The sequence below is a fragment of the Orbicella faveolata genome, unplaced genomic scaffold, assembly GCF_042242905.1.
Source record: "Orbicella faveolata isolate gen_17 unplaced genomic scaffold, um_ofav_v1 contig_35, whole genome shotgun sequence".
Classification (NCBI taxonomy): Eukaryota; Metazoa; Cnidaria; class Anthozoa; order Scleractinia; family Merulinidae; genus Orbicella; species Orbicella faveolata.
In genome coordinates this window covers 1,897,945-1,913,473 of record NW_028301564.1, presented here as the reverse complement: position 1 = coordinate 1,913,473, position 15,529 = coordinate 1,897,945, and the positions used below count along the sequence as shown (strand labels likewise).

The following is a 15,529-nucleotide window of genomic DNA, read 5'->3' as shown; positions in this document are numbered from 1 at the left end:
GTTATGATGTCCTCTTCATTGACAAAAGAGTATTTAGAGGGGCCTGTCCGGGAGTCGAACCCGGGACCTCTCGCACCCAAAGCGAGAATCATGCCACTAGACCAACAGGCCAGATATATAATAAATTGTTTAGAAAACTGTTTTAAATCTGCTACTTCCTTGACTCAGCTGGTGTTATAACACCTGTTCTGCGTTGTCTTGTAGTTACTAGTCCAACTGAACTGATTAACGGAGTTTTCCGTGTCATGTTAATCCTTGCAAATTATAACTATTAGCGGTCAAAAAATATGTGGAAACCGGTATTCCCCATCTAAAACAGCATCACGAGATCTTGAGGAAAGAGTACAAACTCAACAAGGTAGAACATTTTACAATTATTCATACAATCTGCTGAAACAGAAGCTTAATGAAAGACTAGCCGACCTAGAATGACCTAAATTTCTCACAAAAAGACTAAATAGTTAAAACAACAACAACAAAAAAACATTGTTAATACATGTAGCGCTAACTTGGTCCCATCAGTGTCCACTTTCACGCTTGGTAATTCGTAGGAGTACTAAGATGGCTCAAAATGATATAATAATTTACGGGTCGATTTTCTTTTTTACCTGCAAGTAACCGTGAATGATTTTCGATCGAACTGTAGTAAGACAGTTTGGTTGCAGTACCTCATGAAAGATGTTTTTAAACATTCTCCTTTAATCAGGGAGACCTCATAGATTTGAGAAAGAAACATCTGGTAGGCAGGAAACAGAATTGTGTTCTCTACATGATAGCATTACCATTAAACTAAGGAAGCACGTTTTTTTTTAGTATAGGGCGAATGTTTTTTTTTTCATTGTCTGTTTTTCTGTTTGGCTATTTCGTGTTCTGATCAGAGGAGAGATAACGTTGTTTCCATTTTTTACAGACATGTGACCAACCGATCGCAACTTTTCTTGTTGATGGAAAACTTGATCAAGCAATTCACTTGTTGATATTCATGATCATGTGACCTTTTTTAATTAAGACGTGCACGATGCTTCTTTTCTTTTTTTTATTTTACATCTTGTACCTTGTATCGGGAGAGCAACACGTTTATTAGCGCTCCTGGAGTAAATATTTTCTGACGATTGAGGGACGAATTAGTCAGAAATTGTTATTATGACGGCAGGATAGGGAGCTCGAGGGGTGTCATGGGACGCAGAGGGACTATTTTTCTTTTTCTTTTTAAAAAATAAATAAATAAACAATAAAACACGTTATTTCGTAATATAGGGCGCCGTAGTTCAGTTGGTTAGAGCGCCAGTCTTGTAAACAGGAGGTCATGGGTTCAAATCCCATCGGTGGCTTACAGATGCCGCACTTTTTAATTCTCATTATTTTTGAAAATTGCTCATCGAAGCTTCACATGTTGTACAACTGGGAATTTGTTTTGGTTGCGTTATCCAATGGATTCACTTTTAAAGTCTACGCAGGGGTCGACTGAAAAATTTCGAGAAGTATATAGAACGTAATTTGCGCATGGCTCCTTTAAGGACTGTGGCTAATTCATCGTCGTTTCCGTAGTGTAGTGGTTATCACGTCCGCCTCACACGCGGAAGGTCGCCGGTTCGAGCCCGGCCGGAAACATTTTTTTTTTCATTTCTTTATTTGATTTCTGCAGGTATTTTTGATTGCATGCTCGATTTTTTAGAAACTGTTCAATGGTATCTCAGGGCTGTAGCCAGGGAAAAATTATTATGATTGAGACAATGTGTACGAAGAAAACAACAACAACAACAACAACAACAACAGCATGACTGAGGCAATGTCCATGGTTAAATTCTCTTCACTCTGGCTCAAGGAGTTAGGTAACAATACCTGGAACAATGTCCTGAATTGAATGGAAATACTGAAGGCCCTCTCATGATATTGAAACAATGTAAATGTTATGCGTTTCATAGCACTGTGATGGGCCCTTGCGGTGGAAACACAAAGATTAAACTAATAAAGATTATGATGTGCCTGGAATTTATGACTCTTACTAACAGCAGTGGATCAGGTTAGAATCAAATATAAAACGGCCGTGTGATTTAAACCAAACCGACACACAATATCTTCTGTTATTTTAAAAAATTAAAATATCTTGTTCCTCGTCACATTTAACCCGTCTCCAGTTAAGTTTTAGAACACGCCAAAGCGACTTAAGCATTACCTTTATATTTGTTAGCTGCCAAGAAAAAGTCAATTAATAGACAATTTCGGCGATACGGCAGCAATTTTAAATTCTATTTTTTCAAATAGCCATTATGGTTAGCTCAGGGGGGGGGGGGGGGGGAGAGGAAGAATTGGTATGTATTTGCCCCCTCCTAAAAGTCCATTAATGTGTCGTTTCGGCAGGACAGCTTGGTTTTGACTGCCCCTCGCCTGCGGGCACAGCCTCCGTATACAACGTAATCTATTTATGCAACGAATGAAGTGTCTCTTAGTTTTCCAAACCATTTACACTTGGTTGAAAATAATTTTCAGTAGAAACTAGTTTATAATTTCTATTTTAAATAACCGGACAATAATGCGCTTGTTAACTGAGGAAACCAGCGTCCATTGTGAGGGGCTACGCAGCGAATTACATTGCGAGTTGTCGACATTCAATGAGTCAATCATTGGTTATTATAAAAGTAAACTTAAGGGCCCATTCACCGATCTTTTCGAGTCGTTGTTACGGAAAATTTAGTCTCAGATAACTTCATCATTTTTAGTTAGTTCAGAGTTATTTCATGTGTTTCAACTTTTTAATGATCAGTAACACTAGTGATAACGTCATCAGGCCACGCCCATGGTCATGTGACTAATACAGAAAAAATGCAAAGGTTCCCAGGCAAGTTATTTTCTCGGGATTTTTTTCATTGATTTAATACTTTAATTTAACTCCTCATTACGCTATGCATCGATTTTGTTTCATTTCTAAAAGGTCAGAATTTGAGAGCATTTCAAAATATTGAAAAATTCGTAATTTTCTGAAAATAGCAAGATTTCGAAAAAGGAATGCATAGCTATGTTGCCAACGTTGGCTTTAATCGAAATTCGTCGAAAAAGGCTGGATTTAATCAAAAACCACGTTTCCTTTACCATTTAAAGAAACCGGAAGTGCGCCCGATATCTATTGGAAGTTACCCTATCAGCGCGTGCGCAATTTACACTACCCGCGCACTTCGGTAAGATCAAACAAAGCCACACGGAGTTAGTTTTTCTCTTTCTATTGCTCTTGTTTTTCTGTCTTTCTCTTATTTTGTCTTTGCTTGTACTATTTTTTACTTTGCATTTTGCGAAACGCAAAGAAAAACATCTAAAATACGTGCCAATTTGCAAGTTTTTGGGTTGTTTTTATTTTCCGTGCTCAGGCTGACGTAGGCGACCGGAAGTGAAATTTCACCTCCTTAGCAACGCGCGCGAGCGCGCGCATGAATCGGTTAATGGGCCCTTAAATACAGACTTGGGTGTCCTTATTATGGAGGTATTGCGCGCTCAATTGCGCGTATTGTGCGCTATTGGGCGGTCAATACGTCAAGTTCTCGGTTTGAGATCTTCCCGTAAAGACCTCACTCCCGGTTTATAAGTAGTTATTAATATAGAGTGGTCCGTATTATGGAGGTGTCCGTAATAACTTGTGGTTTCATCTTCCTTGAATCACTTGAAAGCTCTTATAGTACCAGAAGTTTGAGCTCATATTCTGTGTTCATATTTAAAGCGAAATCTAATGACTGAAACCATGTTAGAATATGGTCTCTTGCTGAAACACCGTAGTGCTCGAATAAATAAGACGAATCAGAAAATGCTTTATAGCAGGGTTGTGTAAATATAACTTAAACCCATCTGAGGTTACCCACTTGTTTATTAATATAAACTTCAATAGATTAATGTCCTAGCACATGTTAGCCAATGGAAAAAAACAATGCCCAAAATGAGTTTATTGATCGACATTATAATAGCTTGACAGTTAAAATTTGTCATTGTCATCATTTCCTTTTCTCTAACTGGGAAACGGATTATCAGAATTAATGAGCAATAAATGTTCCTGGAATAGGCCATATTCCGCGGTATTGGGCTGGAACTAGCTTGTAACTGAGGCTAATGCAGGGAGTCTTTTCAAATGCAAATGACAATAATCTCTTTTTAATGATATTTCCCCGCATGAGCCTCCATTGCAAGCTAGTTCCAGTCCAATACCGGGAATACGAATATGGTCTACTGTTAACAATGACTGTCACTTTGAAATAACGCTACTGCGCTTAATCGAAGCAGGGCAAAAAACTAACCAACGGATTGGCATTTTACACCAAACAGAAGGTTACAAATCATAACTGAGCAACTTTTTCACAGTACTTCTTACAATTGCTGTCTCTTTCTAAGAAACCCTCGATACCTTTTAATGATCTTAATCAATGAACTGGATCAGTAAGCTTCACTTGTTGATTCTCGTTCCATCGAACCAAATCTTCCTGCCAAGCTTTACCCTGGTCTTCACTTCTTCTCCATCTATTCCCACGAACGTGATGTCGTAGTGCTTTTTCTTCAGCGGGTCCTGGACTTCTCCGGCTGTGGTCGTCGGAGTTCCATCAATATCAGGTATGCTGACTTCAATACCTTTCTTCAGCAACAAGTCGTTATTACCCTCTGTACCGACTCCATTTGGAATGTCATCCAGTTGAACGATCTGCCAAATATATTGTAAAATACACTAAAAAAATAGACCTTAAAACTATTGAAATAAAAACATGGAATACGCGAATAATTTTACATTAAATGAGTTTTGATCATGTGTAAACGGAGTAACGTATCTATGCCGCTTTACTCCCTGTTTGGGAACAGGGATGGGGTGATTATGAAGATAGAATATATATCGTTTCTGGGGGCTCTGGTACGGGGAAATCTCTACCAGTAGGACATACAGTCCTGCGTTTGTTTTAGGTTAGAATTGCAAAGCATTCTCGCCAAAAATTCTTCCCAGTACAAATGAACACACACTCACCGAAGTATCAAAAGGTAGCCAGAATATAGCGTGTCTTTTAATCCATTCATGAAAATGATTACCTGTAGGAAGTCAGGATTCTTTGTTGGAATGTGGAACAAGAATGCATCTTTCTTGTCACCGTACATGAAGTAGGAACTGGACTCTGGATATTCTTCGTCATCAAAGTGCTCGTACTGAGGAACGTCTAACACCTTCATGTTAGCTCTCATGAAAGGTTTGTTCCCGTGGGAAGGCATTCCAACGAAACATTCAAATAATTCCTCCTGATCTCCGTACTCCGATTCTCCAAAAAACACATCATGGAGTGTGGCGTTAGCCTTGCTCCTTAAGACAATTGGTTGCGGCTCGGTGCTGGTTCTCATCAGAGCATCTTGTTTCGTGGTGTACTCGTCGGCTTGTCTCTTAGAATTGAATTTGAGCGTGGCAACTGTACCATACTGCTTGGAGACGTCCTTGAAATTGCCGGCGTAATAGACGATTAGTTCACGCTCGCTATTGACGACCCCGGTGCTGACGAAGTCGTGGTGGGATTTGGGATCTGTTACCTGGCATTAGAGTTATAAAAAACAGAATGTTTATTCACACATCAGTATATATAACTAAGCGAACTGTCAATGAATTCCAAACCAGAGATTTTCTGAGTTTTCTGACGATGTGAGTCCTTCACTCTGTCTCGACAGAGTGGATAAAATGCCTGTATTTTTTTATTCCTGTTGGCTACAAAAATCTCATATCTAACAAGTGCGAGTAAAATAATTGTTTTATAAAAACGCCCTCAAATTATAGAAAACTAAAATAAAATAAAAATAAAAACGCCCCAAATGATTACACATACGCTTACCGTATTTATAGAGCATGGTATAATGCATGGGTCATATACCATGCGCGATGGCTAAGCCAATGAAAACCCTCGAATTGCATTATCCAATGATCCAGTTTTTAATAATCACGTGTACATATCTCTCCGAGCATGTTGTTTTGGCTTTTGATCCGATTAGACCATCAAAAGCATATACCACACAAGTGAATAGTGCTTTCCGCGCATTCTGATTGACTAGCTCATGATCAGAGGTGAATAGTAAGTGCTGTTTAACATCACTATCTTTTGCGATTTTTTGGAAATCGCCAGCTTTAGTTATAGGAAACATCAGTTTTGTTATACGCTACAACTTATGCTAAACTACATTTAAAAAAGGTTGGCATTACCGTTCCAATGGCACACAGAATGCTATTCCTCATAATGGCGGCCAAGTCATTCAAGAAGTCGACGGATGTTGCCCATGGATCCATGCAAGTAGTAATAACAAACTTGACAGCTGATTCATCCTTGTGCTCCAACTACAATAGAAACTAAGCTTTCAATATTAGGTGTAATTGTGCCGTGAAGTTTTATACAATAGTCGAATTATTATCCCATTTTGATTGACTCCTACTTATGATCTATTGGAGGACAAATCCACGAAAAGATGTTTCTTTTTCTTTATAAAAAAAGTGGATTCCTTGTTGCCCTGCATCTGTTCAGTAATAAATCATAGATGATGTCAAAATGTCGTAAGAACGTCAGTGATACACTCGGCTATCGCTTCGCGTGTCACTTTTCTCGCTGCTACCACATTTTGACGTCATCTGCGATCTAGTACTGAACAGACACAAGGCCAAATGGAATCTATTTGTTAAATGGTGTATGTTTGATGCTATTCTACTCATTCAAAGTGATTCGTTTTGTAAAATCTCTAAACAAATAGAAAACTAATAAAGGTAAAGGTGCATTTAGAGTTCAAATGACGCGATGGCTCAAAATACTGCTGTCGCAAATGGACACTCTAGTAAAAGAGCTATACTGTGAAAAACTAATTTATCTGGGGAGCACCTATTTTAGGCTTGCTCACCCCAAGTCTCTTCTTATAGCTCTTCAGGGCGGTGCTGTGTTTATGATGGAGCATGCTTGATGCCGTCACGATCATCGGGATTCTATGTGCAGTCATCTCTCCGGTGGAATGGCTTAGATCTTGAAAAATGGCCATATTGATCTGGTTGCAGACATCAACACTTTTATTGTCTTTCAAATTGACGCTAAAGCATGGAACTAACGTGTCTGGACCAATCTCTGTCAAGTACTCCATGGCTTCATGGTCCTATCCATTGAATACATAATTATTTAGCAATGTTTATGAAAGATCATATATCATCAATCTTCATAGCTATGTTTTTGTCCGCTATTTTGAAAATTTATTTACTCATAATTGTGTCGTTGTGTACAACTTAACCCAATAGAAGTGGTGCAGAGCCTCAAACAAACTTGTATTGTAAGTATTGTTAACTACCTCCTGGCTTCCACTTTGATCATAAAGACGAGGCAGTGAAACCTCTGGTTTAAGATGCTGTTAGCCCTTCTGTTTTTACATTTTTAAACATACCTTTGCAAGTTCTTCGTTAGTTTTTCCAATGATTCTCTCTCTCATAAACTTGATTTGTTCCTTCTGTGACATATTTTTCCATTTAGGTGGCAGAGGCTTGGTAGTTTCTATTATGAACTGATCATCGTCCTCAGGGAGCGTCAGCCAAAGACAGTACAGCATTTTAGCGGTGTAGGTGCATTCAGACAGAATTCGACCATAGCCGTTCTTGTGGAGACCAATAACCTTTTCAGAGTAAATAGAGGTTAAAATTAGTTAGCAAGATTCAATCACTCACTCTCTGCTATTTGACCTGAGTTGAATTTGGAAAGTAAAGCTAACTACAAAATAACTAACGATAATACGAACTCAAGTAATCGTGGGAACAGTAAACCTCTCACTTATCTGCTTTATTTATACTGATCGTGTAATTTATACTTGGGTCTCCTTTGTCTTCCTTCGCTTTCACTGTCACCGAACAATCTCAATCAATTTACTATTTACACAAAGAGGCACTTAAACTGTGGTCAGGTCCTTCCTTTCACTCTTGCATGACCACTTAACTGAATACGTCGATCACGACCACAACCGGACACTGACAGGAAAATAGATTGTCTTAGCCTTAACAAAAAAGAAAGGGCACTACAAATGGCTCTTACTCGGTTTGCCAGCATTACTGATGCGGCTGCTGCACCCGGCTTAGAACCTTCAATTCCGATATCTCCAAGTGTCATATCACCATGGTAATAGACCACACTTGTGGTAATCTGTAGGAAGGTATTCATCTGCTTGTCTTTATAACACAGCGCTCCTGCCGGGTATGGACAGAAGCCAGATTTGTGGGGATCGATGGTGATTGTATCACATTGGTCTAGAGCTGACAACTGGTCGTGAACATAGGAACTCAGGTACATCTGTGGGACAAAGCCTGAATCTTCTGGCGCCCGTAAGTAATGAGTCGTAGGCTGCTCACGCAGCATGCTGCAGAAATATCCTCCCCAGGCTCCGTCAGCGTGGATGCTAAAGTCGAGACCCTGCAACACACCAAGTGTCTCAACAGTCTGGGTAATATCAATTTCATGGAGATATGTTTTAAAATTAAGTGCCTGATCTGTCTTGCATGTCAAAGGAATTTGTATTTTTTTAGAATCAAATGGAATTGAAATACGTTATGCAGAAAATCTACCATTATCACGTCTCGAGTTTCAAGAGTCATCATAAAAGATACATCATTGCAACGCTCGTTAAGGGAACTGATTAACTGCATGCTGGTCTACCCTTACCTTTTTGCTAAAGTCTTTTCTTATTTTCAGGATCTCAGTGAGTGGATCAATAGCACTCTCCTCGGTGGTTCCCATTACGGCCACGACCGCAATCACAGGAATTTCTTTCTCAAGGTGCTTCTCTAGAATGTTGTTCAGTACTATGAAATTAAATGGTATTTGTGTGAGTACAACTGACGTTTTTCTAACGTGAAGAACGCGATTTAACTTTAATAGAATACCACAAAACTATACGTATTTTAACGTATTTCATTCAGCAATTTGTGTCTAGGAGCTATGTCTCGGTCCAAGTTTTGACATCTCTGTCAAATAAAATCTTATAATGGACCCGTTTAAGGAACAGTGAAATGCTCAAGTAATTTTGGATATGTGCTTTTCGTTTTGTTGACGAACACGAGATAAAATGTCAAAATACATAACTGTGGGTTTTGTAGGAGATAAATTTGACAACGTTGTGCTTGTCGTCTACGCAAGAATGAACGTATCTAGGTTGCAATTTGGTAAGGATTAGGGTTTTGTTTGGTGTACACTTTTGGCAGAGAGAACCTATCCTCAGTCAAACTCAGTTGGTTTGAAGATTAACCATCGGCTTGCCTTTCGTTCTGTTAACTTACCTTTCGCGTCCATTCGGGATTCTTCATCGACTGCCACTGGTACAAGGCTATTCTTTCCTAATCCCAAAATAGTTACTGCTTTTGTAAGGGAAATGTGAGCAGTGCTTGGTACCACGACACAAGACTTCTCTATCAGAGGATGCCGGCGACCAAATTCGGCAGCTCCAATGGATTCGTAGAGGTAATCAGACATGATGTCCATAAATTCACCGTGTTCTAATTCCGTCAGTTTCTCTACATCGGTAGGCATGGCAAGGATGGAGGCGGTTTCGAGATTCAGGAGTTCCCATTCAGAACCACTTGTAAGTTCACCTCGTTCACCTTTCTTCCCTCTTTGGGGAAAGAAAACCTAGGAGAAAAGGAAAAGAGCAAACGAAAGAGTATGTGAGGAAAATCAAGTTATAACTTAAACATATTTATTGAATTCCAGTCTATAAAACTAAAACACTCAGGACTAATCAGGTATAGATGTCGTCTAGTCAGATCACATGAAACTTTTGCGGGATATCGCACGTTATAATTGAACCACAGTGAAGAAAAACTCTTGTATGTATCCATACTGATAGTATTTATTGAACAACCATGCTCCTGAGGGTGCAAAATATATGATGTCCTAGAAATCACGAAATTGAAACTGCTGAGCACATAAATCCAAAATTGCAACGCATACTGATTCCATAGTTGGGGAAGAAGCGCTTACCACGAAAAAAGTCTCTGGGACACTGTTAGTATGATGTCACATTAGTTTACAACAGAAATTACTTTAGCAAAAAGTACTTTGGAAGGATTGATTGTAGAAAAATGAAAAATCATAAAATAGAAACTCTCTTACCTTGTAATGTTTTGCGGCAGCCAATTTCTTTTCTTTCGTTAGAGCCCTCTGTAGTGCCAAAGGAAAAAACTTGACGTTTCTTGCTGCCCAAATAGCTTCAATGTTGGCAACGGATCCCCCGGTGACCAAATGTCCCATACTCTTATCTCTGTCGTACCCCATCATGACACACAAGTCGGTCCCGACTTCCAGCTCAAACGTAGTGGTAACGGTGGAGGCCTCCGCTGCGCAGTTGTTCTGATTATACAGCAGGGCACAAATATAACCAAGGTGGGCTGGCATCGCTACATCCCAGTTGACATGGCCCTAAGTGAAAACGCAAGAAGCGCAGCTATATTTCATGTAGAGTACGTACAGTGTTCATTGAGATGTGATGGTCTAATATTTACAGGTGTCAATAGTGTCCACAATAGCATTCTAGGAGCATCAGAGAATTTCATTTTTCAACGTCAACCTCAAGGAATTCGCATTGACTCATGATAGCGTCCCGGTCTTCATTTGTTTTTTGTTTTGTTTTGTTTTGTTTCTTTTCATCACGGAATCGAAGTTTGAAGCCTTCATTGAGCTGGTGATCAAAGTGTTTAGTTACCTTGTATCGTGAGCTGTAGAATGGCACAGAATTCATCATCTTATTTTGAAGTGCTTCCATCTCTGTTTTCAACTTATCCATGGCATCTTGAAAGGCTTCTGCCTTACGAAGCTCGTCTGTCACGTAAGGAGGATCACATGGAAAATAACTGGAAAGGAGAACATTTGCTCTTATTTGGTAAGTATAATACCTTAATTACGTGTGTTTTTAATATGTTATGTGACTGCAGAAATCGCGCGCCAAAAAAAATCTCTTCATTCCAGTCGGTGGACGTTCGATAAAGCATATCCCGGAAAATTAATACATGTATGGTTGGCGCAATTTTCGCGAGCGTTTTTATTTTTATTTTATTTTAGTTGAACAATCGATTATAGCCAACTTGGAGCTACTCGCCTCGTTGGCTATCTATACCGTCTCATATCCAACAAGCACCCGTGGAATAATTGTTAAATAACACGGTAGATAGACAACGAAGTAGAGTCGTAAAGTAATTGTCACCAACTTTATAAACGGCAAAATATTGGCCAAAGAGTTAGAAGGCAAAACAGATGAACATTTATTAAAAAAAGGTATATTTTTCCATCTAATGCTTTTAGATTTTGGTTTGAATGCGAGGCAAACGCTTCCAGTTGGCGATATCATTTTTGGTGGAATTACCAGACGTGCAGTGCTTGTGACTGCTGTTTGAAGTTTTGTTCGGCTGTGCAGTGCAAACATTTTAATAATTGTTTAATCGTTCTAATAGGCACCTATCTCACAATACTCCCTACATCTTAAGAATTTTAGTACCGTTAATCTTCCGTGACAGTGCTGCATGCTTATTAAAATTTTGACGATGAAGTGGGTGTGTGTTGAAGTCTCGAGCTTCCTCCCAGGGTGGACTGAACTAATCGATAAGCGCGTAAGTGGGTTATTGGGCGGTTGCGGTTTCACCGCAAAACCATGGAAAACATTCGATATTTGGAAAATGACTCATTGATGCATGTGTCCTGTTATTTTTTGGTTTCCCTCTGGCCAATGACCCCGTGAGAAAACGTACTCAGTTATATGCCAATCATACTCTTACGAGCTCTTTACTTTACTTCTTTTTCAAGAAGAGAAAATTTTAAGCATTGAAACGCTTTCATTGCTAAAAATTAGAAAAAAATACTCACACGTGTCGACGGAATTTTATCTGTGAATCGATAGTTTGAGTCACAAGTTCGTGGAACACATCTCCATTCTCTGCCTTGGGTCCCATGAACCACGCACCAAGTGCAGCCCACGGCTTATGACGGCCATGATCACCCTTTGAGAACATGTTTCGCCGGTGGCTGTACATTGGTGCTGGTTTAGCAATGCGCTGCCTCTTCCCTCCTACTCCGGCTGCCTGTTGGGCAGTTCTTTTACGGCTCTGAAGCATATTTGCAACTGGAAAACAAAGTAATGCTCAGTTTAACTGAAACGTTTTTTAGCTGTTTCGTTAGATTGAATAGATTTCATTAATAAGGAAGTAAAATACCAACGGTACATGAAAAACAAGATGACGGTTCACGTCTCTTTTTGGAGTTGGACTGGATGGGGTGTAAATGCATGAAAGCTGAAAGGTGAAGCGAACAAAGAAATGTCGCTGATTTCTTGATCCCTGAGGTTTGTAAAAGTTGCTGCTTGTGAGAAACGGGCTGAACTTTTAGCCGGTGGCCGTTTTATTGCTTAAATATAACAGATGACTAAGATTCCAGTATCCCCACGCAGATTTTGGAGGTAATGCCGTCCTCCTTTTTTTTGTTTAGGACGGTTTGCCAACTTTGAACGATGAAACTGAATCAGCCGTTTGAGAGATCAGTTCCAAAAGAGCGCCTTCACCCTAGCCATGTTATGTGTTATGCTCGTTAAAACGAGGTATACATAGGTTTTTTTTTCAAAAATAAATAAATAAATAAATAAATAAATAAATAAATAAACGAGTCGGCATGATTTACATAAAAAAAGACATTAAGCCCGTCTGATACGTTGATCAACAAAAACATCTTTGATCTAAATTATTGTGTTAATCAATAGAACAGGAAAAGTACCATATCTGTTTGCCTGTTGCCAGAGAAAACGGTGGTTTAGTAGCAATTGTCGTTATGCACACGCAGGCTCCGACACAGTCCAATGAAGTGTGATACTGGGTGTGTTATGTTAAGAGTCTTTAATTCAACGGGCAGAGAATGGCAAAATATAATTGATACACAATGCTAGAAATATTGCAACACAAATTTTCTTTCGATACTCCCACTTGTTGCAATATCATTGCTGGTTGCAAGGGGATAATACGTTTTTTGAAATAAAGGAATTGCCAGTGCAAAAACTGACGATGATCCTTCGTTAACATTCAATTTAATATTTTGGGTTGCGCGCAGTTTAGGTTATAGAACATTACAATATCATGTCACTAAACTTTTTTATAGGCATACTGGTGACTAAGTCTTATTTCAACGTCAAAGCAATTTTTAGAGCTACTAAATTTATATCTAGGGGTACTAAATTTATATCTAGAGGTACTAAATTTATATCTGTTTACAACTTTCTAGCTTGATAGCGTCCTTCGTTTGGAAACCAGCGCATTTTGAATTTCGGAGTTATTTTATATTGCAGTGCGTGACATGAAGCTAAGATCGCGTTTGTCGAAAAATATACACTTATCTTGCCATTTTAGGAGTTAAAGTATTAGGAAAAGCGCTTGCGTAAATATGTTTGGGTTGGTTCAGATAATCAGTTGTCTAGATAGCCAAAGTTCCAGATTTTACACCATTTTTCGGCCGCCATGTTATGAGGGCTAAGGTGGGTCTCCAACATGGCGGTTCAGTATTATGCTCTATAATTGTGCACGGAACGTTTCGACGAATATCTTAACTTTGGGACAACGCACACACCTTAAACTTGGAGAGCTGTCTTCAGTCTTTATTTATCGTCTATAATATCACAATTACTTGACTTTATCCACTGAATGGTTTTTGAATTTCATTTTTTATTGCGTGACAATACACACACCCTATTGGGATCAAATATTATATTGACCATTTTATTAAAGCTGCATTTTGTATATATTCGATTAATAAATAAATAAATAAATAAATAAATAAATAGACCTTTTAAGCTTGGACGCTTTGCCTCATTTCAGGCCATGCGATGATACTCTTGAGAATTCTAGCTTTCAAATTTTTAAATACCGGCGGGTATATCAGTGAATAAATAATTTTTAGATGGATAAAAGGACAATTCTCTAAAGAATATCACTTGGTCTGTGGTCTAAGAGTGTCTATTCTTTTCAGACACAACACGTCATGTATTTGCATTTTTTTTTTAGCGATTTGCAAAGACAACTTTTGATCAACCTCCTTGTGACACGTCAGCTTTGCATTTTTTGAACGATTTGCATCAAAAAGCTCTCATCGACCATCTTGTAAACTCTTCAGTCTCCATGATATAAAGGGCGCAGTAGATAGTAACAATAATCAAATGCTTTGTACAACTGGGTACACGGGGTGGGAACTCGAGATGGTAAGTATCTGCAATGAATGAAAAGTCGTGGAGGGAGAGGAAGGGAGGCCTTGATTGTGCTTCTCTTTTCGAAGTGGTTTCGCAGTCTACTCTACTCAAATGGCGGAGCTTTATAGAGCTTTACCTAAAGTCACCAGATAAACACTTTGAAAAGAACAACTAGAATTTAAGAGCACCAAAAGCAGAGTTAATTCTGGGAGAACGTCAACAAAGCACATATACAGCTGTATGCACGTTCAGTGCCCAAAATTCCTTTTAGTCGCGACCACTGACCCTGCACGTTTTCAAGCGAAAAACATTTTGGAGGAAGTGGTCTCGCAGAAGCTATTGAAAGAGAGCCAGTGAATCTAGAGGCTCTTATCTTACCTTTCAGCTGTATAATAAACAATCCTCAGGCTTGAATTCTTGTGTTGTTCCTATTGGAATGATGTTCCCTGACGTCTGCTCGCTTCATAAGATTTTGCGCTTTGTCTGCGTTGCCTTTAAATCATCCGATCTAATTACAATACCTCAGTAGACGGTTTAATCTCATTTGTTTATAAATAGAAACTGCTATTATTCTCAAGACACAAAGGACCTTGTACGGGTGGTCGGATTATCAGCCTTGAGTTTAACCCCTGAAATAAGGGCCTCTTTGGGTGAACAGATATTTTAAATTTTTTTTCGCGTTCTTTGCTCAAAATATCGATGGCATTTACTGCAAAGTAGTCTTCCGAAAGGCAAACGTGACCGTGAAATCATACATCGTAAACAAGAAAATAATACAAGTTGGCCTTTGACTTGACGCGCCTTATGCTGTGTTTACATTTGAGCTTTTACCAAGGTAAAGTTACTAAGGTGAAGTTACTTAACCTTGGTACATTCGTTCAGTGTTTATACCGGCTCAAATAACTCAAGTTAATCTTCAACATTCGCGCGCGCTGCATTAACAACGTCATGAAATCGAACTTGCACGAGGATCCCACCGCAGTGGAACAGGAGCAAATTGAGTTGCCATCATTTTCATAGGTGAGGACCGCATTCCATAATATTGCGGCGAAAATTCAGTTGCTTGATCATACCCAGAGTAAGCATTGTTATATGCGTAGAAACGTGGATACTTTGTGTAGGCAGCATCCTCCCAGGTGCCAAAATACATCCACAATAATTACACAACAGAGGATCAAAGTTTGTCTCGAGAAAGTTGTAAATAATACTGAGAATGAAAAATACAATGCTTTCTTTTACGCGACGGATTGTTCGCCGTAAGAAGATCGATCCAATTTTTCAATGTTATTTGCCAAGATTGTCAAAACTG

General features: G+C 39.0%; 1 protein-coding gene and 3 non-coding genes across 4 annotated transcripts; 2 read left to right on the top strand and 2 right to left on the bottom strand.

The window, feature by feature from the left end:
• Positions 1–39: 39 nt before the first annotated feature.
• On the bottom strand, positions 40–111 carry Trnap-ugg (transfer RNA proline (anticodon UGG)). Its single transcript has one exon. It is a non-coding gene; the product is annotated as a tRNA-Pro (tRNA).
• A 1,146-nt stretch (positions 112–1,257) lies between these two features.
• Trnat-ugu (transfer RNA threonine (anticodon UGU)) lies at positions 1,258–1,331 on the top strand. The gene has a single exon. It is a non-coding gene; the product is annotated as a tRNA-Thr (tRNA).
• Positions 1,332–1,538: 207 nt separating this feature from the next.
• Positions 1,539–1,611, top strand: Trnav-cac (transfer RNA valine (anticodon CAC)). Its single transcript has one exon. It is a non-coding gene; the product is annotated as a tRNA-Val (tRNA).
• Positions 1,612–3,835: 2,224 nt separating this feature from the next.
• On the bottom strand, positions 3,836–14,948 carry LOC110044151 (uncharacterized). The gene is made up of 12 exons (XM_020749677.2): positions 14,599–14,948; positions 11,862–12,117; positions 10,708–10,855; positions 10,119–10,424; positions 9,287–9,635; positions 8,673–8,812; positions 8,049–8,423; positions 7,411–7,635; positions 6,883–7,128; positions 6,200–6,331; positions 5,053–5,538; positions 3,836–4,675 (listed from the first exon to the last, which is right to left on the bottom strand). The coding sequence occupies exons 2-12, from the start codon at positions 12,107–12,109 to the stop codon at positions 4,424–4,426; spliced, it is 2,907 nt and encodes a 968-aa protein (XP_020605336.2). The 5' UTR covers positions 12,110–12,117; positions 14,599–14,948; the 3' UTR covers positions 3,836–4,423.
• Positions 14,949–15,529: the final 581 nt, after the last annotated feature.

What these genes read in the sequence shown, in the direction of transcription:
- LOC110044151 (XM_020749677.2), bottom strand. Translation starts at nt 12,109, where the DNA reads ATGCTTCAGAGCCGTAAAAGAACTGCCCAACAGGCAGCCGGAGTAGGA. An exon ending in CAGTAATGCTGGCAAACCGA is followed by an intron (nt 7,636 to 8,048) that starts GTAAGAGCCATT and finishes TACTCTGAAAAG; the next exon opens with GTTATTGGTCTCCACAAGAA. An exon ending in TTCTGTGTGCCATTGGAACG is followed by an intron (nt 5,539 to 6,199) that starts GTAATGCCAACC and finishes CTCTAATGCCAG; the next exon opens with GTAACAGATCCCAAATCCCA.